Raw genomic sequence first — 23937 nt, 5'->3', positions numbered from 1 at the left:
GCATTTTGCTTTCTGGGTCTTCAAAGCTGTAATTGCCTGAAGCGAGACGTAGGGATTACATGATTAGCTCTGTGGCTCAGCAGATTTAGTTAAACTGAGAAATGTGTGCTAGCAGCTCTAATACTTAATATTCATATAATGGAAGAGTAACTCGTGACTCTAACAAGCTTCCAATGAGAGGGAAATCCATCCTTGTGTAAATGAAGTGTTAGCTTCAGTGCATGTTTTCTTTTGAAAACCAAAAATATGTTTTTTGGTGCTGTAGGTGGGAAGAAATAAAAAAAACTAATACCCCACCAAAAAAAGCTGAATCCACAGGAGGGTTTTCCTAATCCTTTTGCTTTCTGTGTTCTTGGAAAAGCTGATCTGTGTGGGCTGTGAGGAATCTTCAGTGTGTTTTCCTCCATGGAAAATCAGCACCTGGCTGGTACGGTGAGGATAACAGCAAAGGTGTTTTCTTGTCTGTACACTGCTGACCGTTCCCATGCTCATAGGATTACGGAGCAGAAGATTAAGCTGGTGTCCTCAGTGCTGTTTTATGCAGGTTATTTTTGTATGTGGGAAGTGAAACGCTGAATTCCTGCCACCTGGAGGGGCACACTCCTTGTGTCACCTTTGCCACCAGGATTTCTAGGCTCCCTCAGATGGTGGAGTGACAAAGAGACTTTGTAATTATTTACTGCCCATCTTGGCAAAAGCAGGGCAGCAGTGCTCTTATCCATTCACCCCTTGGCAGTAGAGGAAATCCAGTTGAGCTACGCTGGAGCCTCCTGGCTAAATGCTAAGTTCCCCATCCTTCAGCACAGATGCAGCATTAGCAACTGAAGATCTTAAAATAGTGCTTGGGTTGCTTTGTGCCTTGTGATAGTACGATTCTGAGACAAGGCTTAATCCTGCAAACATCCGCGCTCCACGGTGGTCTGCTGGTGCCTGCGGAGTGCTGCTGAGGAGGAGAGATGCTGGCTCCTTGAAGGAAATTTCCCAGCTTGCCATTTCTAGATGGGAGTTAATAATTCATGGGAAAAGGAGAGGAACACAGTGCTGCAGCTGTCCTTCATGTGTTCTTGTAGCACATACTAGGTAGGCTCTTTATGAAGGTAAGTGGTGGGAAATCCTACAAAAAGCTGTGCTTGGGTCCCTCCTGCCTTACTGCTTGCTTTGCCATGTAGGTGATACTTAGATGAGAACACAGGAGGTACCTGAACGTGGCTTATCTCCTCCTTCTCCTCCCTTCCAGCTGTCTCTTTCCCTTCCCCCAGCCTGGCATGTGTGCATGTGGGTGTGTGTTTGCTCCATACAGGTGTATTTGTTTCATAATCTTCAAAAGCCTCCAAGCTGTTGGTGGCGGTGGATTTGGAGAGTGTACCCATAGCTTTAAGGATTCCTCCCTTTTCTGAAAATCCTGTGTCCTCTGTATCCTACAGACCCAATAACATGGAATTTACTTCTTCCGTTATCCTCAAATGAGCTATTATAAACCCAAGTAAGATGACTGTAAAGCTGTTTCTGATAACTTGCCTTGGAAATTGGTACGTAGTATTTTGAGGCATTTGCAGTGCAGTGGTATGGGATAGCCATTGTTCTCTGAGCTTGCTCCCTATCCGATTTCACAATGCCTTCTCTTTATCAACCTGCCCTCTTGGGCTTTAATCTTTGTAAACACAAGCGAGCATCCCTTTAAGGAGTGCAACCAACAGTGACCTGAATTGTACTCCTAGTTGCTTCTTCCCCAGGATATGCTGCTTGCTTTCCCTCTCTCAATTTTGTGTGAGAGCCAATGCTGGGGAGGAGATAGCAGGGAAGGAGTAGCAGGGAGAAGAAAGCATGCTTTCTGCCACCTCTTTGGACTTGTTTTCATCCACTGTGTGAACTGAACTTTCAGGCTTTGTGTGGAAATTAGGTGATTCTTCTCTATCAGTTGGCAGAATACTTTCAGAGCAGAAACCTTTCAGAGCAGAGTAATTAAGTCTTAAACAGTTACTTGCCTCTGTGGTGACCTATTTTGACCTTTTAAATATTGTAGAATAAATGAAGGTTTTAAGGAGGTGCCCTGAAAAGTGGGTATATGTGTTAAGCACTTAATGCTGCAGGTCACCAAAAGCTAGGACACGTGTTGTGGTACATCACAAGATCAGTCTTTGTGTGTATTTTTTTCCTATAGCGGTCCTCTGAAAATGATGAGGATGTTTGAAAAACAAAACCAAACAAACTGGCAATCAGTTATAATATTGCTGGACATCCGTTTCTCCTTGCTTTTAATTTAAGGCATCTGCATCTTGAAACTGGAGCTAATTACCCTGCAGCACTTGTGCTTCAGGGAGTGTGCTGTCATGTCTGTGTGTGTGTACATGTTCATACTACTTAGAGATATTTTTTTGAAGGAAAATAGGTCATCTTCTCTGAGAGGCATTGTTGAAGACCAGAATTATTAAGTCTCAAAATCTTCAGTGTGCTGCAATAGATGTGAAAGGATTAAAGCGGGGATTTGAGCGGTAGGTTTGCCAGCAGCATAACTGGCTTTTTAAAGTTCCTTTAATTCTCTGCCTCTGTCCCTTCAGATGTTTAATATTCTTAGGCAGTGCAGTTCGTAGCCAATTGGCTCATGCTCCGCCACAGGCAAGAGACATTTATATTCCAGGGCTGCCTTCACCTCCCCTTTGCTGCATTTCAGCCTTTCTGCTGAAATTATCCTCTACATGTTTCCGTGAAAAGCAGCATTACATCTTCAGCTGCAACTCCTGGGCAGCCTTTAATTCCAGCTGATGTGGTGAGTGAATGAGGCCCACGGCAAACAACACACGAGGAAAGGCTCTGCCTGGATAAATACGGTCACTGCCCCTTCTTGTTGAAGTGTGGCCATCTTCTGCATGTCTCAAGTGAGGATATCTCTCTGGAGTGGGAAAGCATTTCAGATCAGCTGAATATGTGGAGAGCCGGGATTTTTTTCACAGCTGAGGCTGGAAGCACGGAGTGACAGTGCTGCTAGCACTGCCTTCCTGGTCATGTCGGCTCTGCGGAGAGTTAACCGTAAACTCAAGAACGAAAGCGCTGTGGGATCCGGCGACTCTCTGTACCGTATGCTGTATTTGGTGAGCAAATCGACTTCTAGTCTAAGGAATTAGCAGCTAAACAAATTTTCGTGCTGTTTTAATTGTAAGGTTATAGATTTAAGGCTGAGCTATTATGCATATACCCTGCAGAGGCGTTTTGTTATTGTGCAATGTCATTAACGGTTCCGCCAGTGCATGAGAGAGTGCAGTTTGCCTGAGTTTTGTTTGGGAAATCAGTATTGCTTCAAGTTTGCTGTGTGGTGCAAAGCAGAGGTGTTGCATGCAGTTTGACAAGGCATTCTGTTTGATGCCTCTGCACCCGTGTCTTGCTATAAGGTGAGCACAAGAGGAGATCGCAGTCCACTTCCACAACTGTAGGGCAGGCAGCCAAACCTCCCATCTGTGGGCACTGTTAACGCGCACAGTGAGTAAAGGACTTCCCCCTCCTCAATCAGAAGGATGTGAGCTTAGTTCCTCTGCTGAGTCCCCTGCAGAGGAGGGGTTAATGCAGTGGCAAAACAAACCTCGCCTTGCAGCCCTGTTGTGCAAGAAGTCCAGTTCATGTCAAGGCTGCTGGATGGAACTGCTGGCAGGGCTGTGCCTAAAGTAATTGCACTAATTCTGGAGAAATCACTGTTCAGTAGCAGCTGGCAAACAGAGCTGGTGTAGGTAGACAAAGGGATCTGTTTCTGTTCCAGGCCTACTCTGTTCTTTCAATTTTCTCTAGGAAAATGGGGACGGAGGTGCTTCTGTTTGTACTGGTTGAGAGTTATAAGCAAACAGCTGTGTTCTGAACATCTCTAGGTCCAACATGCACCTGCTTTCTGTCTAGCAGTTGATTTTTAAGCATGAGGTAGAAATGATTGTGTTCTGGAATGGAACAGTTTGTTCAGTGAACAAGCAAGGGAGCAGGTTTGTGAAGATAAACATGCTTGAGACTTTCTGTCTGCCTGGAGAGTGCAAGATGAATGATACTTGTGGGGAAATGAGCAAAAAATGCAAGGCATGAAAGTGGCAAGGCAGAAGTGAGAGCTGCTGCTGGCTGGAGCAGGCTCAGGGTGAAGTCAGTGAGCGTTGTACAGAGCATGCACGCATGGAGACAAGGCTTCTACAAGTCTCTGGACTTCCCTTTTGGCCCATAGGTGTAAGTGCTCCCACTAGGTTAGAACCTGTGCCTGTATGACAGTTATCCAGTTCTCAGCAGCTTGTTAGTGTTCTGCTGGTGTTTCATAGTCTTAAGTGGATTTGCACTCTCTTTTTCTGGGTGACCCATCTTTCCCTGTGGCTTAATGCAAGTGAATGCACAGCACGGTGAGCTGTCTGCAGGCTGTCACACACAAACTGCTGAAAACACTTGGGAGTTAGATTTTATACCATATTCTGTATACTGTAACTATTTTTAGTTGCACACTTGACTCTTAAAATAAAATGCCACTGGGTGTGACTTCCTCAAATTATTTTTTCAAGAATTTCTGAGGAAAACCCAGCCTATTTTGGGTCTCTGCAGGCTTTCATTCACCACTGTTAACTATCAGTCCTTTGTCTCTGTGCAGCAAAGCAGGTAACTGGGCAGTTGTTTCTTTGCACTGCCACTGAATCTAGGCTTTAACTGACTGCACTTTTTAGATTTGAAGCTGTTGAGATCAAGATCATGTGTATTGAAACGTATTGCAAACTTAACCTAAAGGTTTGGGTTTGCTTTGTACTTATGGGTCTGGCAAGCATAGAGAGAAATAAATGGAATTACATTGACTAATAAGTCTGACACTCACTGACATGTTCTGTTACCAGAAGCTAACTTAGATTTGACTCACTAGTTTTTCTTTTTCTAACCATGCTTTTTCTTTCTGCCTGATCTGAGCTTAAATCTCATACTAAAGATGAGTATTTTCCCTGTGAGCACCCATGTCCAAGAGGCTTTTTTGTATGGACGGTTGGCTACCATTAGTTAATTGCTTACAGTTTTGTCCTGATGAAAATTATCCTTTGCGTAACAAGTATCTGTACTGAGATGCCTTGCAGTGGGACATTTAGGTGAGCATTTACAGCCATGAGACACCTTCCGGGAAAGCAGGTGTTTGATGATTGGGTGTTAGGAAGAATTTCTGTTCAGCAAGAGCAGTGCTGCAGTGGCACAGGCTGCCCAGGGAGGTGGTGCAGTCACCGTCCCTGAGGTGTTCAGGAGCCGTGTGGATGTGGCACTGAGGGACGTGGGCAGTGGGCGTGGGGGGGGGGTGGGCTGGTGGTTGGACTGGAGGATCTTTGAGGTCTTTGCCAACCTTAATGATTCTAATCTATTATTCTATGGAAGGATATCCCTTTCTTGCCACTAAAATGGTGAATACGCTTCTTGAGCTTCATGGCCTTCTAGTCTAGCAAGTGAATGGGTAGGAAAACAGTGATGTGTGAGCAAGTGATGCAGCTTAACAAATGCAGAGAATGTTTTGCACTGAATCACCACAAAGGTGTGGGGTGGTTCAGGTAGCTTGGGCTCCTGATGCTGCTGTTGGTACTGGCTGGTGGGAGTGATCTGCCATTGAGCAGGGCTCTGTCTCTGAACTGTGAGGCGGTGGTGTGCTTTTTTTTTTCTCTTTCTTCTCTCCCCTTTCCCTGCATGTTTTCTGTTTGAACAGGATAATTTGGCGTAAGTTGTTTCAGCGTGGACTGGAGGGATATAGAGGTAATGCTGGGAAGTCTCTAAATCTGGTTTAAGACACCGTGCCAGGATTAAACACAGAAGGTTAGAGAGGTGTGATCAAGTAAAGAAGCTCCTTTCCCTCCCGAGCTCTCACCGGGTCTCGGGGATGGAAGGAGATAGGGCGTGCTGCTGTGCTGGCAATCCTAGAAGCCTGGGACTGTCATCACTGACACCGGAGACTGTACCTGCTCCAAACTTTGCAGTGAAATGAAAGATGCAGGCAGGTGATCTAAGGAGAGGAGGTGAAGGGAGGATAATTCTCTTTATATAGAGACATAATTAAACATTAAAGAAACCAGTGATATGTAGCAGCTCTGAAAAACCTGATGCATAAGGAGGAAATATACCCTGCAAATTGTGTTTTCAGACCCAGAACAAAAACTCAAGTTACTTTCCAGAAAGCTTTGAAGCCTGAGGCTTTGGTTACCCAGATGGCTCTCCCCCCCCTGTAAAACATCTCAAAGGGTTTCTATCGCCATGTTGTCTCTTTGGCTGTGTTGACACAGCCATTTACAGGACCATTGCAAACTAGATCAGGGAACTTGAAAAGGGCTTGGGTGTTTTGATGGCACTGTAATTTTTAGTTCTCGCTTCTCAGGCCCTTTTGTTTGTTTGTTTCAATCCTAAATGCTATACAAACCTGTTAAAGTTCATGTTTGTTTGAAACCAGGAAGGTTGCCAGACAACACTTCACCTGACTTGAATTGTGCAACTCTTTTTCTTTTACCCTTAGACACTGAAAGAGGGTAGATATATATATTAAATAATGTGTGTACTTCTAGACTTTGGTGACTGCACCTTCATAACTGCAGAGGTTCTCAACTCCTTTGTTCCTGTAACTCCTGCCTCAGTTATTACCACTGGCCTTTCCTCTTTCTTGTTTTTAAAGAGTACAGAGCAGGTCGCTGCTTTCTGTCGCAGTCTTCATGAAATGAACCCTTCTGACTCAAGTGCTCATCCTCAGGAATTCACAGGACCCCAGCTGGCCACCATGAGACAACTCACAGATGCAGATAAACTGCGAAAGGTCATCTGCGAACTTCTCGAAACAGAGCGCACCTATGTCAAAGTAGGGGATTTTGATATGTTGTTTCAGACTGCTAATGTTTCTCCTTCTGGAAAGCCTTGTTAGCCACTTCTCTACTTCAAGTCCTATTTTGTGCATGTGTCTCTTATTGGATTCTACAATCTGTCACTAGAATAGTAATTTAAACAACCGTCTGAAGTAAGTTGGCATTCAAAATTGATATTCGGTAATTTTGAAATTTCTGAAATTTTGAAATACAGAGGAATGGGGGTCTGTGAAATCTTGTATAGATTTTCTTAGTAAATCTGTGTGTCTCCTCTTACACAGTCGTAGATTCAGTGAAATCTGACTCGTCTTATGTGTGGGGAGAAAAAATCCATACACGAGGAAAACTGTGATCTTAGCCACTTCAATAAATATTCAGAGAGTTCAAGGAACCAACATGGGAATCTTTTTTTGAATTTTTAGGACCTAAACTGTCTAATGGAGAGATATCTGAAGCCTCTACAGAAAGAAACGTTCCTTACACCAGATGAGGTATGTTAGCTAGTGCTTATCTTTTAGTTAGATAGCTTACATACATGCACCCCTCCACACCCCTAAATTTGCTTGTTTCAGTGAGCTCTGATAGAAATTTTGAATTCCATTTCTTTTAAAATAGCTCATTGAGCAGAGTGTAAAGTACAATAATGGATAGTTTGTGTTTTTTATCTTAGACATCACTCTGATTATATGACTGGACTGAAAATTGCTGAAGTTCTAGAAGACATGATTTAGTTGTGAAGTGATCTTAACTGTGGTATTTTCAGCATGTTGCTTTTTTTCCTCTTTTTAGCTGGATGTTCTCTTTGGGAATCTGACTGAAATGGTAGCATTTCAGGTAGAGTTCCTGAAAACTCTTGAAGATGGAGTAAGGCTGGTTCCAGACCTGGAAAAGCTTGAAAAAGTTGAGCAATTTAAGGTAAACTCATTATCTATTAGTTGGAGGAAGTTTTTCACTCAGAGGGTGGTGAGGCACTGGAACAGGTTGCCCAAGGAGGCTGTGGATGCCCCATCCCCTGGAGGCATTCAAGGCCAGGCTGGATGTGGCTCTGGGCAGCCTGGTCTGCTGATTGGCGACCCTGCACACAGCAGGGGGGTTGGAACTTGATGATCATTGTGGTCCTTTTTAACCCAGGCCATTCTATGATTCTATGATTCTATCTACATTCAGAGTAGGCTCACAATTTAATGTTATAATAAATGATAAACTATAATCTTAGAAGTTGTCCTCAAACACTTTTTATTGTATTTGTTTTACTTACTGTCACTCTTTTTGTGAAAACCAGCATCTACTTATGCTTGAGATTGATTGCTAATACTGAGGTTGTTGGAAGACCATCCTGCTATTACTTTGCTTCGTGTTACATTTAGCTGTACAGAGCACTAGAAGTATGTAACACCATGTGTTTAGAGATACTATTCTTGTTCTTCTGTCAGATTTCTTGTCTCAAGCTGTAAAGAAAAACTAGAAATGGAATATTACATAAGATTTTTGTTCTGACAAGTCTAATATAGCAGTTCAGAAGCCCACTGGGGCTATGGTACAGAATATAAATTGAGTTCTGCAGTTAGGCTGTTTGAGCATAGCAGAACTATACAGCAACTGCTTCCAAGTATCGACGCTTGTTCATGAAAGTTAGAAGTGTAAACTAGAGACATATATCTTTCATTAAAAAAAGAAAAAAAAAAAAGTAAAATGAAGAAATAGTTTTGCGTCTTCTGTCGTACGTGATGTATTAGATTTCTGGCAAGCAGCTCAAACAGTTTTGTCTTTGGGGAACTTTTTCATGCTTAGACAGCTCACCTTGGTAGAGGACAGAATGTTGTGATGAATAATAATAAATCCATTGGGATAGCACTTTGGCCAACTTACAGACGTGGAAAAACTGCTGAAAACAGTTGTCTTTGTGTGTGTTTCTGTGCTTCTTGCTGTCAGGTATTCATTAAAAATCAGCATCAATCATAAATGCTGCTATCCTAACTTTGGCTTTGTAGAAAATGTGCCTTTAATGAAGAATGCAAATGCACAGGCTTTCCCACTAAAAAAAAAAAGTTTGACTCTTTTTAGGTAGAGGAGAGAAATTAGCAAGAGTCTTTCTGGAAGAGTCTTTCTCATGGAGAGAATTCTGTTCTGAGTGAGATTATTTCTACCTTTCTACATAAAATGTGCATCAAATTTATTTTTCGGTTCTGTCCTATGGGTGTGGTCTGAAAGCAGTTGCAAAATGGGATGTCTGGACTTGGTTTCAGTTCTGCAGTTTGCTTCCTTCTGCTGACTGTAGGCAAACTGCCTATGTTGTCTCGTCTCCTTCCACCATGCTGTTGTTCCTTGGTGGGTGGTGGAGCAAAGGCTTGACTGTGACATAAACATCTGTATTATATTTGAACCATAACACAAACTAATTTTCAGCAGAGTAGGGACCTTGCTTTTTTTTTGTGCAGAGGGATATCAGTCCTGCTTGCAGTTCCTTAATGACTGGTCCATTGTGAATTTGGACACACCCAGTCCCTCCTATGGTGTCTGGCCACAAGAACATCTTAAGCTCAGGCATTTAAATATATCTCTGGAGCTGTGAAGCTAGTTCCTCTTTAGTCAGTGGTGTCTGCAAATCAGCCTGACTGGGAACACAGCTAATGATGTTAACCATGTAGCCTGTATCCAGGCTGGATTCCGGCACCAAGGCTGGTCCTATTTTCTGTTACATGGTGTGAAAACTCTGTGAAAAATGCAGTATCTGTCATCTGACAGCTAAATGAAAACCCTCCATCCCACTCCTGCGTGCTTCTACTCCCACTTCCTCTGTGCTTCTACCCATTGTAGGGTCAGGGAGGAAAACCCCATTTTCACTCCTCCCATCAATCTTGCAAGACATCTCTGTATTGTTGCTCTGACCTTTCTCTGCTGATGAAGGCTCCCAGTTGGGAACCACAATTGATACTTAAGGCAGTGTTTAGAACAGCAGTGCTTTCGCACAATTCTCTGTGAAAGTCCCCTATCTTCTTGCTAGCTTGACTTTAGGTGGCTTTCCAGGAGGGAAAATAACTAACTGGTCTTCACATGCTTTTCTTTTTTAATCCTAGAAAGTGCTGTTTTCCTTGGGTGGATCCTTCCTTTACTACGCCGACCGTTTCAAGCTGTACAGTGCCTTCTGTGCCAGCCACACGAAAGTCCCAAAAGTACTGGTGAAAGGTAGGAGCTGTGTGTTGGACAGACAGACCAGAGAGAGAGATGTGCCAATGATGCACTGGTCTGGGCTGTCACAGATGTCTGTGGGGGGGATGAAATGTGGCTACTGCACACCAGACCACTCAAAGATTTATGATGGAGAGTTGGGGACATGTGTGTATGGTTGCTCTCTGTGAGTTCTTACAGTGATAGGGGAGTCAGCCTGTCTGGCTTGACAGGCTTACAGAGAACTCTCTGCCCTAGATGTTTGTGGACCACCACTGATGTAATCATACCCAAATAGCTCATTACAAGAGGCAGTGAACCTCACATGCAGTTTTTCCTCCACTTCTCCAACACATCAAATTCCCCCTCAGTCGTACAGGGAGTAAAAAGTCTCCCATCACTGGGCAATGTGGCTTGCACTAATGGATCACTGTGTACTTTGGAACCGGAACTGGTGATGACCTCTGGTTCCTTTTAGAGTGTGTGCAGTGAATCCATGCTCATGACAATTCCATTAAAGCTCCAGCAAATGTGGTTGAATGCTGACAGCTGCTAGGAAAAGATCAGCCTGTGAGACTGTTTTATGGAAGCTGTCTAAATATTTAAACTTAGCTGTGCTTTCTCTACCCTCTCTTCCTCCTCTTGTTTTTGATCCCATTTGCCTGAGAGGTTTCCATGTATAAATTCCTACTAGAGTTTGGCTTCCTGAAGTGGAGATAAATGAACTGTGGTCTGGCATACAGTTGATCATAGGCCTCCTTGACTTGGAGGGATGTTTTTGTCCCATGAAACTGTTAATCTCTTAGAGTTAGCAGCGCTTCATGCAATTAATTTCTGGCTGAGATGTTAAATAAATAGATGGCTCCAGTTGTGGGAGCAATGCCATTAAATGGGATGTTCTTTTTTTTAAAGAACATCTGGATGTCTGTCAATACAAAGCTTATGTGGACTGTTTGTTTGATTTGTTTCTGTTTGCAGGTTTCTTTTTTCATTTCTTCTTGTAAACTCTCATTTGCCATGCTGCAAAGAATAGTTGGCAGCTCAGTGGAATACATGAATAAATGATTTGTTGCTGGTCACAGTCTTGCTTTCTTTTGCAATCTGCTTGACCTTAATGCTAAGAGCAAATAGTACATAGTTCTGGTTGTTTTGTTTTGTCGTTTTTTCATTACTGACTATATTTATGAATGAAAAATGGTTGTGTTTGAATTATGACACAGAACTTCAAATTTGATTCCAGAGGTAAATCTCTTAAAAAGCCCAGGAATGTATTTCAAGTGTGAAGTAGTATCCTCAGTTGAGGTGCAGGTGGCTTCTGGATTTGAAACTGAAGTTGTTTATTGAAATCAGGTGACTGTCTGAGGGAGGAAGGAAAAAATAAAACCAAACTACAGTCAACCAACCAACAAAACACCCAACATTAGCAGGGATCGCAGCTCTCATAAAAGCATTTGTGGGGATTATTTCTGCACTGAATAGCTTGTATGTCTAAAAATTTCTTTATCTATTCTTATCTAAAAAAACTTTATCTATGCTTTGCTCTCTGTTTTTATGCTCTAGTAAAAGAAGGAACAGTTAAATGATATTTCTATTTCTATACATTTGGTAGCAATAAGGTAGAAAAGATGATAGCAATCAGGTACCCAGTCTGCTTGCACTCTCAAAATGTGGTATATAAATTTACTGCTTCCTGCCTCCGTATTGGTTTTTGATTTATTTATTATTGTATTTTATTGTCTATGCAACTTGAGGCATAATGATGTGAGAAAATAACCATACCTGCCAATACTGTGGGCTTGACTGTCAGACCAGATGATTGCTGTGATTTCTTACAGATTTCTGATTTGAGCCTGTTTGTAAAGGAAACAATTGATTAAAAGGGGTTATGCTGCTCTCAAATAGTGGCAGGGCCAGAAATGAGGTGTATAGTGAAATCACACTGGGTACAGTGTACCCAGTCTTGGTACAGTGGGTATTACTTGATATTAACTCATAAATAGCTTATCTGTGGCAAAGTGACAATAGCACAAAACCTGAAATGCATAATCCCAGTAACACTGATCATCTGATAAACCTGCAGTTCCTTGCAACATGTCTACAGATAAATGAATTCAGTGCTCAAAAAGTCACTTTCTTGGGACAGCTGTTATGATTTTTGATTTATCCAATTGCTTCATTTTAATCTTTTAGCCAAGACAGACACTGCTTTCAAGGCATTTCTGGATGCTCAAAATCCCAGACGGCAGCACTCTTCCACGCTGGAGTCTTACCTCATCAAACCCATCCAGAGGATACTGAAATACCCTCTCCTGCTGAAGGAGCTCTTTGCTCTGACTGATGTAGACAGTGAAGAACATTATCACCTTGATGGTATGGAGTTAACCTACGTTCCTCTTCTCTTTTTAACTTCTGGTCTGGAGCCCTTCTCCTGCCCTTCCTTTCAAAGGTTTAAAAATATTATTCATCTCCTTCCCATTTTCTCTCTCTTCTATAGTGGCCATAAAAACAATGAACAAAGTTGCCAGCCATATTAATGAAATGCAAAAAATCCACGAAGAATATGGGGCAGTGTTTGACCAACTCATAGCAGAACAAACAGGAGAGAAAAAAGAGGTAACAAACAATATGTAAAGAAAATAAATAGGCTGTTCTTTTGGTGCCTGTGGTGTGAATGTTAAATTTTACCAAATAGCTACCGTTCCTTCTGTGTCATTGAAGTAGTTCCTGTGCAAAGAGGTAAATCCCAATCCAATTAAAAAACTGTTTCTCTGTATACAGCTCAGTGAGTAGAACCAATGTAAAGAAGTGCATTCATTCACTTTGAAGGTTGTGTTTGGTTCAGAATCCCAGTTCAACTTTTTAATGTCCATATCTTGGCTCTTCTCTCTCAACACAATGTCATCCCACCAGTCTGAGTAGATGGATGTCCTGAGGCAAGGTTATATTTATCTCTTCAATCACTTCACAGAGATCAAAATGAATTCTAGTGTGTGAGAAATTACTATTTCTGATTCAGAAAGTGTGCTAGTGGACTTGATATATGAGAGTCTCGGACTTCAGTCCAGATCTTGCAGAGTGCTTACTGAAACACCTGAAGGTTGAATGTGCTCAGTCTTGGGTGCAGAAGGCTGTGGAAGATGTGTTGAAGTTTCAAACTGAGACTTGGATCGCTCGTTTACTGAGTAGAATGTAGGCCTGCAGTCCAACAGTGCCATGAAGGAGAGTAGTGTGAAGTAATGGGCAAAGTCAGGAGAGACTTGAGGAAAAGGTGGAGGCATGCTGAAGCTGAGTGCTGAAGGGCTAGTGTGAGTGTGGTATGGATGAATGCAAGAGAGACATGACCATACGAAGTAATGGTAGTAGGGTTTTGCCAACCACTGAGATGAAGATCATGCTTAAGAGCTGCTGTGAAAATACAGGATACAGGTGGTGTGGGATTGAACCGTCCTGTGAAAGTTTTAGGTGAGCAAATTACATAACAGCAGAGTGGGAGAGAGCAGAGAAGACCAGGTGCCCTTGGCAAAGATGTGGTGATCCTGGCAAAGAGGAGTTGGGAGAACGGGTCAGGACTTCTGTTGACAAAACAGCTGTGGCTTGGTGTTAATTAGGGAGAAGAGACAACAAACATATCTTAGTGTTGCTCTTGTTGTCAGGGAGAGCTCAGGTTGTTTCGCTCATGTTATCTGTGATATCCTTCTCTGGGTGAAGTTTGGCTTTTGCAAAAGGATAGCCCCTAGACTGGAGGTTGCCCTTGAGTTATCGCTTTGGGAGAAGTCAAAGAAAAAGATCTGGTTGCTGCAGTGGCATTAGTATGCGTATCCCAGCAGTCATTAAGAACTCCATTATTAGTCCATTTCCATCAGTATGATTTTCAAAGTGAACCTTTGGGGGAAATCACAAGCCATGGCAAATCTGGGGAGAAAGTTGCTGCAATTGCTTAATCTGGTGCTATCTTTGAACTTTACCCCAAACTGCGTGAGTGTGTGAGGGAGCATGCCTAAATGTTCAAACGAAATATCACAAAGCTGGTAAGAGGAAGGATGGCAAAGGAGCAGACAAAAACACAAGGGAAAGTGTTTATGTTTTTCTCATTTTTGCCAGCCCTGGCTGCCTGTAAAATTTTGAGAGCCAGGCTGAGTCTGATTTCTTATATATGCCCTCCAATTAAAGATTTACACACATCTACTGCCATCTGTCAGTCTGTTTGCACACACTTGCAGTCATCTGGTTAAATAACTTATTCCAAAAATGTACTTGTGTTTTGTTTGTTTGTTTTAGAATTAAGTCCAGGAAAGTTTTCTTGAACTGAAATTCAAGAAAGAAAACTTTGGACTGAAATACACTGTTTCTTTGTGCATGTGTTTGTGATTGACAGGTTGCAGACCTTTCCATGGGGGATTTGCTCTTGCATAACACAGTGATATGGCTTAATCCTCCTGCTTCACTAGGGAAATGGAAGAAGGAACCTGAGCTGGCAGCATTTGGTTTGTATCCTAGTAGTTTTATTTCAGATGTGTGAGAAACTGTATCATGTTCCTTACCAGATATTTGTCGAAGGTAATTGAGCATTGTCTTCTGTAACACTGGCTGGATCTTAAAACTATACTGGTCAAATTCTGTTCTGTGTTCATCTAAATTTGGTAAAAAAAAAAAAATGGAGGTGATTGCTGTAATAGTGCAAGAGATTTTTAAACCCAATATTCCAGGCTATATGTTGAGAACTATGCAGAAAGATATTTGCATCTGAAGAGATATATTTTGGTAGTCTGATATATGGTAACTGCTTCACATCCTGTTGCATAGGGCTAAGGCTTGATGAGGCTTTGCCTTTCTTCTTCATGCCTCCTGCCAAAAATGTTTTGAGCATCTAAACTTCAGAGAGTACTTAAAGCTAAGCCAGAACTCCCAGAGAGTTGCTTCAGAGTAGTCTGTCTTTCTCCCAAGTACTGTTTCTTGGGTGGCCAGATGAGGAATTGATGCTGTTGGCATAGATTTCAAGGTCTTTCCACTGCACTGAAGCATGATACATTGCAAAGTTATATTGGCAAATCATCTACTTGTTACTTTCAAGGTTAAGTCAAGCTCAGCATTACTTGTTAGGCTTTGTTTGTTCCTAGACTTCTTCATAAGCGATAGGTTTTTATGTTGCTGTTTTCAGAAAGCTATGCAGGTTAGAAAGCCACTGGTTTTGATTTTATTTTTGTTTTATACCAAACAGCTTATGAATGGAGAATCTTTCATCTTTGCTCTGAAGAGCATATAAAAATTGACTGCATTGCTGTAAGCTGGGAAACCTTGAAGCTGAGTAGCCTCGTGAAAGCTGCTGGGAATGTGCAGCGACTTTAAGTACTCCCAACAGCTTTAAACTGATGGAATAAAATGTCCAAAATTAAGTGTCCATGTAGTAATGGTGTGCTAAAAGCTGTTGAGCTTGGGCTTTTTGCTAGGATGACTCATGCCTCCTTGACTCAGTTAAGGGCTGTCTGAAGAGCTGAAATGTCTGTGTGCTTGGGCATATAGGAAACCTTTTCCCAACCTTATTTACTACATGGCTTTTGTTTTTTTAACTTTCTTCTCCAGTGTTCAAAACTGCTGTGGTCCTTGTGTACAAGGATGGTTCCAAACAGAAGAAGAAACTTGTAAGTTGTGTGGACCATTTCTGTGCCGCTGTGTACATTTGTAGTAGTTCACTAATCCAGATTTGCTTTCCATAAAGCTGTGCTGCCTGTGTGTGCTTTTGCATATCTGATCTTTGTTTACCACCATGCAAACAAGGATTTGAGGAATTCTGAGTGGCTTCCTATTCAGCCTGAAGCCAATGTTTTGCAAATGTTTGTTTTATTTATCCTTTACTGTCTGCTGGGCTCTTCATGTTGCTTACCACATCCACACCGTGCTGTGGAGTGGACTTTCATGGAACAAGGTACCACCTTGAGTGAGTCTCTTGTGTTTGGCTCTTCAGTCAGTGTATACAAATCAAATGTGAGAGCTGTCGACTTTCTTAGTGAAACACAATGCCTTTGCTTCAGTGCTGGCTGTTAGTTTTAAATGCCACTGAGCAAGTGCTAGCTGCTCTTGGCAAATAAGGTGTGCCAGCACTATGTATCACCAGATCCTTCTGGAGTCAGAATTTAAAGCTATGCTTCACAGTGAACACATGACTTAATGCAGCGGGGAATGTATTTTACAATGTTATAGGAAACACTTTGATTCCCATATACAGCATAAACCAAAAGTGTGATTTGAAATGCTTATCTTTTAAGTTGACTGGACACAGAATGACTTTGGAGTGACTAAAGCAAGATCAGTGCACATTCATGAGCGTATGTGCAATGGGAAGTGTGAATGTAGGATTAGTCTTAAATGATTCTTGAAGGAATTGACAAGAGTTCATTGGTCTAATGGTTGCTTTGGTCCAGAACTTAACAAGACTTTCATAAATAGGCACTTCAATGTTGCTAGTTACTGAGATGATGTAGAGAAAAAAGAACTGCAACAAGTCTTTAGCTAGGCATTTTCAGTGCATAGCAGTGACAACTGTCATTGAGATCTGAATATCCCAATTCCTTAATGGTGTTTTGAATTCTCCCAGGGAGGATCACATAGAGCTTCAATTTATGAAGACTGGGATCCATTCCGCTTTCGTCACATGATACCTTTGGAAGCACTGCAGGTTCGAGCATTGGCAAGTGCAGGTAATGTTTCAGCTGCAAAAATTTGGTAATGCTTTTAATCTTTGTTTTGGGAACATTCATTGACTAACCAGTGTTTGTCCTTAGTGCATGTGTGTGCAGCTCTGGGGACCTGAAAATGGAATCCACAGTCAACAGCAGTAACAACCCTGGAGAGAAACAAAGGGGCAAAAGCTCCAATTCTGTATTTTCACTTTGTCAGATTTTTTTTTTTTTTTTCTGAAGGCAGTCAAGGTTTTAGAAAACCTGAACAAAGTTGCTCCTGGCTCTGGCTCATTTTGTTCCTCTTCTAGAGACTTGAAGGAAATCTTGCTGCTATGAAACAACAGAGCTAGTGAATTCTGTTTGTTGTGACAGATGACAAATGGCAGTGAAGGTCATTATTTAAGACTGAGATTTTTTTAATATATTCTCCCAGTGCATAAGCAAAAGTGGAAGGAACATGTAACTTAGCTGCCTGCAGAAGTTACACCTGTAAGATATGGCAATACTGAAATATATGGAGTACCTGAAAAGCCTTTTTTTTTTTTCTGTTACTCTTATAGTACTGAGTGCATATGAAGCTTTACTAGATTTTGGCCAATTCATGTGTTGTTTCATTAGCCACTTGCCCACTACTGCTTTTCATCTATGGATTAATATTATTTTCAACACATGATTTGTTGTCCCACGCAACCTTTAACAATTTTTCAGGGTTACAGAATAAATATTCTAGCTAAGGTTAAGCATGAGAGCCTGTTTTATGAAGTGCTGTTTGCTTTTGCTTTAGATGCAGAGACCAATTCTGTATGTGAGATTGTCCACGTTAAATCTGAGTCTGAAGGCAGGCCAGAAAGAACGTTTCACCTTTGCTGTAGGTAAGTGTATTTCCAAATCTTCCAATGGCAGCTGCATCCGTGGATCCCAGTTTGCCTGTATCGTTCATCTAAGACACTCTGGGAGCTGCCTGGGGGGAAAATTAGGGAGAGCATGTTAGAACCTTTATGAAACTCTACCTAAGATAAAGACATATACTTGATCAACCTCACTCACAGGAACGTCCTTTTTACACTTTTCCTTTCACAAGTTTACATCCAATTGAACTTCTGGATCTTTGTGCCGGGTAGCTGCTAACATGTCTTGTTCAGCTGGTACCAACAACTGGTGCCAACAACTTCCAACTATTGTCCTTAGGGCATTAGTCTTTCCTTAGATGAATTTTGTCTGTCTTTTTTGTGGTGGTTGCCCTGCTGTGTTTTAGACTTCAGATGAAAACTTGCAAACTTGCCAGGGTCCAACAGAGGTGATATCAAGCCAGGTCCCACTATTAGGCAGTACAGATCTGCAGGACTTCTTGGTGTGTGATTACAGGCTACAAATTGAGATTTAATTAGTCACCACAGGTCAGCTTGATGTTTATCAGACAAAGCAAAGTGTGTGGTTGGTTTTAGAGAAAAAGCAGTGCATGGCAACAGGATTTGTTAATAAACAGCGTGTTTGTTTTCTTTGATATCTGTTGCAATAACTATAGATTTGGCTTTGCCCTGAAAATGCTATTTTAAATTGAGTCTTCCTGGGAGTAAATGTATGCCAGTCAGTGTGCGGTTTTAAGTTACAGTACTGGTCATTAATTATCTCATTTACAGTGAGCTTTTGGCAGTTTGCAAGAGGTAACTCTGCCTCTTGTATTCTCTCTTTTTCAGTTCACCAGAACACAGGAAGGACTTTCTGAAGGCAGTGCATTCGATTCTGCGGGATAAGCACAGAAGGCAGCTTCTCAAAACCGAAAGTTTGCCCTCATCCCAGCAATATGTTCCTTTTGGTGGAAAAAGATTGTGTGCTCTAAAAGGTGCAAGGCCAGCCATGAACAGGGCAGGTACTGTAGGGCTACAGACTTTCAAGATCCCAGTAACCCCGGCACCGTTGTAGGATGTGGTGGTGTCTGATACTTGCACATTACCATTTGCATTCTCTCTTGTGTATGGAAAAACAAGCAAACAAACAAAAAAACCCTGCTGTTTTTTCCATGCTTCACCTCTTCCAGAGCCTTAAATTGCCTCTATTTACCTTGCTTTGCACTTGAGGCTCAGCTTCAGAGCAATCCTCCTGGCATGGAAGGGAGAAAAGGGATTCCTGTTGATACCAATTGGCTGTGCACTTTAATCTAGAAATGAGTCTCAACTGAAGAAAGCAGAAGCCCACTGCATATTTTTTTAAACAGAAGCATGTACAGAATTTTTGAGCTAACCCAAGCACTTTTAAAGTAAAATGCATAAGAAAGATCTTTGTGGTTTGAAGAGACAGCTTGTTATGCCCTCCATTTTAGCCTTTTCAGCCTTATGGCTAAAGGCACGTGCTTCTACTTCTCGTACTTTGGGAAGCATCCACTTGATATTCTTATTGTAATGGTCTGTCCTAAACCATGGATTTTCCTTTTCAGTTGACTTCAGGCAAAACCAGTGAGAAAATCCCAGGGAAAAGCGGGTTTTCATTTTCAGAACACTAAATGATGGAGGGATGAAACACTTGCTTCCAACTGAAAAATACACAGCACCGCTGCGTGTTTTGTTCTGGTCTGTTTTTTTTTTTTTTTTTTTTTTTTGTTTTTTTTTTTTTTCTGCTCATTAGATCCAGCAGTGTAGACAATCAGGCTTTCTGTTCCTCTTCTGTAATGGGCAGGCCAGACCAATAGCAATTTTAGCAGCATGGCTTCTCACTTGAAGTGATGTTAGCCATCTGCTTCGCAGACGCTTAAAATCATAAGCAAGAAGATTCGAGAGAAGGCCAGATTGCAATGGTCTTAACAGTGCTCCTTCAGTCAGCCTGTGGGGCTGATGTGTAGATGCCAGGCCTTATTTTATTTTGGCTTGTCAGTGCATTTGCATGATGAATTCTGCTGAGATGAAAATCTTTCGAAGTCCAGATCTTTCACTATAGTTAAAATCTGCAACAGCTTAGCTGTTATCCTTTGTGCATGTTTTGAGGCTCGGGGATATTAAAATGTAGCCCGTGCTCCCCAGGCTGCTAGAGTTTAACGAATATGTTCTGCAAGCGCTAAGATGCTGTTGAGTGAAGAAGGACAAACTGTAACCTCACAGTTCACCTGCTTGCAGCGGAACTGAGTGTATGCACGTAAAGTACTGGGATGCTGCAAGTCCTCCAGCTGCAGGATTCATCCCCTGCTTTTTTGTCTCACAGGCCTCTTAGGATGATGTTCCTACCAAGATGTGAATTTGCTAATTGGGCCTTTTGCAAAAGCTAATAGACCAGCTGATGCTGAGTAAGGAACTTCTGAAAGGGTTGGTCTCCCCCCCTCCCCCTTTCCCTAGCAGGGAGAAAGTGGAGAAAAGGCTAGCACAGCTTGAATAGAAAACATGCCATAGGTAAAGCAACAATTCCAGCACCTTCAGTACTGAGGTAGCTGTTTGGAAACCTGTAATGTTGCTCTAACCCGAGACAAAGCAATTTCCTGTATGGAGGTGTAAGGCTAGCTGGGTTTTGCTGTGTACTGATGGCAGGGTGCTTCTTGCAAGAAGCTGAGCTGAACAGATGCACTTTGTGCTGGCTGGCTGCCTACCACTTAGGAGGAACAGTAATTGTGGGCCATTATCCCAGCCATGGATCTGAGTAGCAGAAAACCCTTTTTCAGCTGGAGAGAGACTTGTGCCGAGGAGCTGAGTGAAGCCCACAGGGAGGATGCGGAATGCCTAGGTCATTCTTGGGAGTCTGCCTGGTTTGTGCCTAGCGGTGTTACGTAAAGGGCCCTTGGAAGACTAACTTTCTAGAGAGAATTGTACCGTGTGTAAAAAGCCTCTGGGGTTTTATCTTTGTGTGTGCACAGTGTCAGCCCCAAGCAAGTCTCTTGGGAGGAGGAGGAGGCGGCTGGCCCGAAACAGGTTTACCATTGACTCAGATGCCGTCTTCACAAGCAGCCCCGAAAAAGAGCCCCAGCAGCCCACGCACGGTGGGGACACTGACCGCTGGGTAGAGGAACAGTTTGACCTTGCTCAGTATGAGGAGCAGGAGGACATCAAGGAAACGGACATCCTCAGCGATGACGATGAGTACTGTGAGGCCATGAGGGGTGCCGTGGCCGACCGAGACCTTCGGGAGCGGCTGCAGGCAGCCTCCATCACGTGCCGCGGAGACCGCTCGCGCCCGGCCATGGACACGCACGCCTCCAGGATGACCCAGCTGAAGAAGCAGGCGGCCTTGAGCGGCATCAACGGTGACGTGGAGGGCCACGGCGAGGAGGTCATCTGGGTCAGGCGTGAAGACTTTGTCCCGAGCAGGAAACTGAACACGGAGCTCTAAGGCGGTCCCCTTCCCTGCCCAGATGCGTAGGTCTCCCCATCCTGCCCGCTCTCCCTCCCACTCTCGGTGCACCGCCGAGAACCAGTCCCCATAGATTGCACACTTGCACACACCATTATGGCAGCTGAATTGGTCTGAAGCCATGCGGCCACACTTTAGGCAACTGTAAAACGCTCAAAATCTTGGAACGGAATAACCTTAAGGTCCTGTCTTACGTTACCAAGGGCTTTCACACTATTTTATTTATTCTAACATAATCAGGGGCTGAAATTAAGTATGGGGAAAATATAATCACTGGAAAACAAATTACTCTGGATGTCTTAACCTACGTACAGCAAACTAGCTTATACAATAGCACAACGAACAAAGGGTTTTATAGCCGTAAAATGTCAACCGTAGGTTCATCTCCTGAATGAGGAAACTGCCTTTTTAACATGTACAGTTGCAGTATTCTTATTACTTTTCCCTCTTTAAATGTAAGAGAATATACATGTATTTTAGGAATGTGTGAGGAAAGGTTTGGGATTTATGTTGTGTTAAGTCCTCTTGGTCTGTGGCTGGTCTAATTTAATGTCAATGTTGGAAGCTCTAGTTTTGCATAATGTTGTAAAGATGCCAAAATCTCTTAAGAGATCCAAATTTAACACTTGAAGACATATTTTTTTGTATTTTACCTGAGATGCAGGGGCACAAAGGGATAAGAATTTTACAGTGTTAGCTTAGCTCCATGTCTAGGATACAAGGCTAGATTTTTGCAGAGGGTTAGGAATGGTGGGTTTTTTATTCAAATATGAACTGGAAACTCTTATTTAGATATAACTTTCTTCAAGAAAAGGATTATTGTATATGTTTGAGGCTGGAGTTTAGTTAGATAATAAAAAGAATAAAATGACATTACTGAATTATAGCGGAGCAAACTGATCCGTGGTGCAACCTCGCTGCCGATGGGGCAGCAGCACTGTGGATTCATTTGGTCTGCTTTCTCTGACACAGTTTGGGCTTAGGGGACAGGGAATTCATGGCCAAAAAAACTGACCTCATCCATTCTCCTACTTTGGGTGAAACTAGTGTATTTCAATTCCTTTTTGAAAGCTTTTCCACCGCAACAGAGTATGAGCAAGTTCTAAACCTCTTCAACATTTTAAATCTTTTATTTAAGCATCTGAAACAGGGTAAAATGTGACTAAAATGGTTTTTAAGTAGACTTCCAAATGCAAAACACAAATAGCACTTTTTTTTTTTTTTTTAAGAATTTATATAGCTTTTCCCATTTCAGTTTCACCTATGAGGAAAAAAAAAAAAAAGGAAGATTATATGAAGTTTTCTTTTTTTTTGGTATCTGTTGGTGTTTGACACATCAGTAGGTACTTTGAAAACCTGAAATTTTATAATAACTCTAGGATTATATTTTATAAAATCCACTCTGACTATATTTTAAAACATAACGAAAATTATTCTCCCCAAAATCCATCACTGTCTTTGTGTCCCACTTAGCATATCCCCCTCTCCTCCACCCCTTTCTGGTTTCTGGTGCACTATACTTGTTCTTATGAAAGCTTTCTCTCTTAACCTTTTGCTATCTTCTCATTTTGTTTCGTAAAAGCTTTAGAAAGGTTTCTATACCCTTTGTATGATCACATCATTGTTTTATATCATCTACCCATCAGTTGTGTCCCAGCATACTAGAAAAGCAGAGGTTTTAGCTGTCCTATGTTGTACCCAGTGGAATACAGTCAGTTCTGGAATACTGGAAGGCTGGTACTGGGAAGGTACCGTTGTTCTTGTACATAATGTCATGACATGTCTATGTCAAAGGTTCTTATATATTTCTTTTATAAGCTGAAAGAAGGTCTATTTTTATGTTTTTAGTTCTATGAATGGAACGTTGTAAATGCCTGTCAGAAATAAAATACTGGAAAAAGAAGTCGAAATAGTGGTGTGTGTACATATTCTCCAAGATGGGTGCCCTTCTCAGTGAAAGCAAGTAGGAAGCAAATCCTACAGCAGCTGAAGCTGTGGGATCCACTCCTTGCCTTTGAAGCCTGTGGGGTCTCTTTACTTGTCAGGTTTTCACCTCTAATGCTGCACGCTCTGGGTTTTGTGCAGATGCTCCTTTGGAATGGGTTCCTCCAGCTGCAGCTCTCAGCAGAGCCCTCATCTCTGCGGTTCAATGGAATCTGGGCTGTAGGGTAAAGAACTTCTCCTTTGGCCACAGGTGCAGAACTTCATTTTTCCTATGAGTGAAAGGTCAGGAGCCTTGCCTTTTAGAAAATGGAAAACCAGACTGGAACACCAAATGCTGGATGCAAATATTTGCCCAGTGTGACTAATTATGACATAGTAAAGTAGTGCATTCGAGTCTGCAGCTAACAACTCTTTTCCCCAAGTCTGTGAAACTGCATCAATTTCCAACGAAACCTTAGAGCAAAGACTTCTAGTGCTTCTTTGTAAATTCACCTGAGAATGAATGTGAACAAGTATGAAATTTCATTTCAACTGCCATAACCTTTTTTCGGTTGTGTTCAGGAGTTTGCCTCTATTTACATATGTGTATTTTCTCCATTGTTTAGTTTTTGGGGATGGACTCAGTGATCCCTGTGGGTCCCTTCCAGTTCAGGTTGTTTTATGATTCTGTGATTTCTTACAGTGCTTCTAGCAACTGCCTTCAGCTTTCACATATAAAGAGCCTTGTATCATGCCTCGCTTCAGGAACTAACATTATGTAGTTAATTTATCTTGTAAGAGGTCTTACGTAAAAGATTTGGTAGGTGGAAGGTGCAATGCTTTGAAGTAGTTCTTGTATTCTCACCTGCCATCCACGATAGCTTGGGAAAGACGTGAAGCCTGAACTGTGCAGACTTTATGTGGGTAGGACTCGCTTCATATTTTGCAGAAGTGAAAATTGCCATTTTCCTTACTATATCCATAACCAGCTAGATTGGTTTCTTCTTCAGTGATGATCA

The 23937-nt window shown here is 42.1% G+C and overlaps 1 protein-coding gene across 7 annotated transcripts in view; it reads left to right on the top strand.

Annotated features, from left to right (window-relative positions):
- The window catches only part of TIAM1 (TIAM Rac1 associated GEF 1), a 143586-nt gene extending 120701 nt beyond the window's left edge, over positions 1–22885 (top strand). For 5 of the 7 annotated variants that reach the window (XM_042810473.1, XM_042810471.1, XM_042810469.1 and 2 more), the window contains 12 exons: positions 6638–6817; positions 7244–7312; positions 7611–7736; positions 9899–10007; positions 12180–12359; positions 12484–12602; positions 14365–14473; positions 15570–15628; positions 16582–16684; positions 17451–17538; positions 18364–18536; positions 20502–22885. In XM_042810473.1, the coding sequence (XP_042666407.1) occupies positions 6638–6817; positions 7244–7312; positions 7611–7736; positions 9899–10007; positions 12180–12359; positions 12484–12602; positions 14365–14473; positions 15570–15628; positions 16582–16684; positions 17451–17538; positions 18364–18536; positions 20502–20974 (1788 nt within the window). In that variant the 3' untranslated portion in view covers positions 20975–22885. Of the gene's footprint in view, positions 1–2648; positions 3090–6637; positions 6818–7243; positions 7313–7610; positions 7737–9898; positions 10008–12179; positions 12360–12483; positions 12603–14364; positions 14474–15569; positions 15629–16581; positions 16685–17450; positions 17539–18363; positions 18537–20501 lie in introns of those variants that run through there. The other 2 variants (XM_042810475.1, XM_042810474.1) reach the window with 2 other exon arrangements.
- The last annotated feature ends 1052 nt before the right edge of the window (positions 22886–23937 follow it).

This window comes from Centrocercus urophasianus, unplaced genomic scaffold (genome assembly GCF_019232065.1).
Source record: "Centrocercus urophasianus isolate 14NV4802_14NV808 unplaced genomic scaffold, USGS_Curo_1.0 seq_12, whole genome shotgun sequence".
Classification (NCBI taxonomy): Eukaryota; Metazoa; Chordata; class Aves; order Galliformes; family Phasianidae; genus Centrocercus; species Centrocercus urophasianus.
Note: the sequence above shows the minus strand (reverse complement) of the source record. Positions and strands in the feature narration are given on the sequence as shown.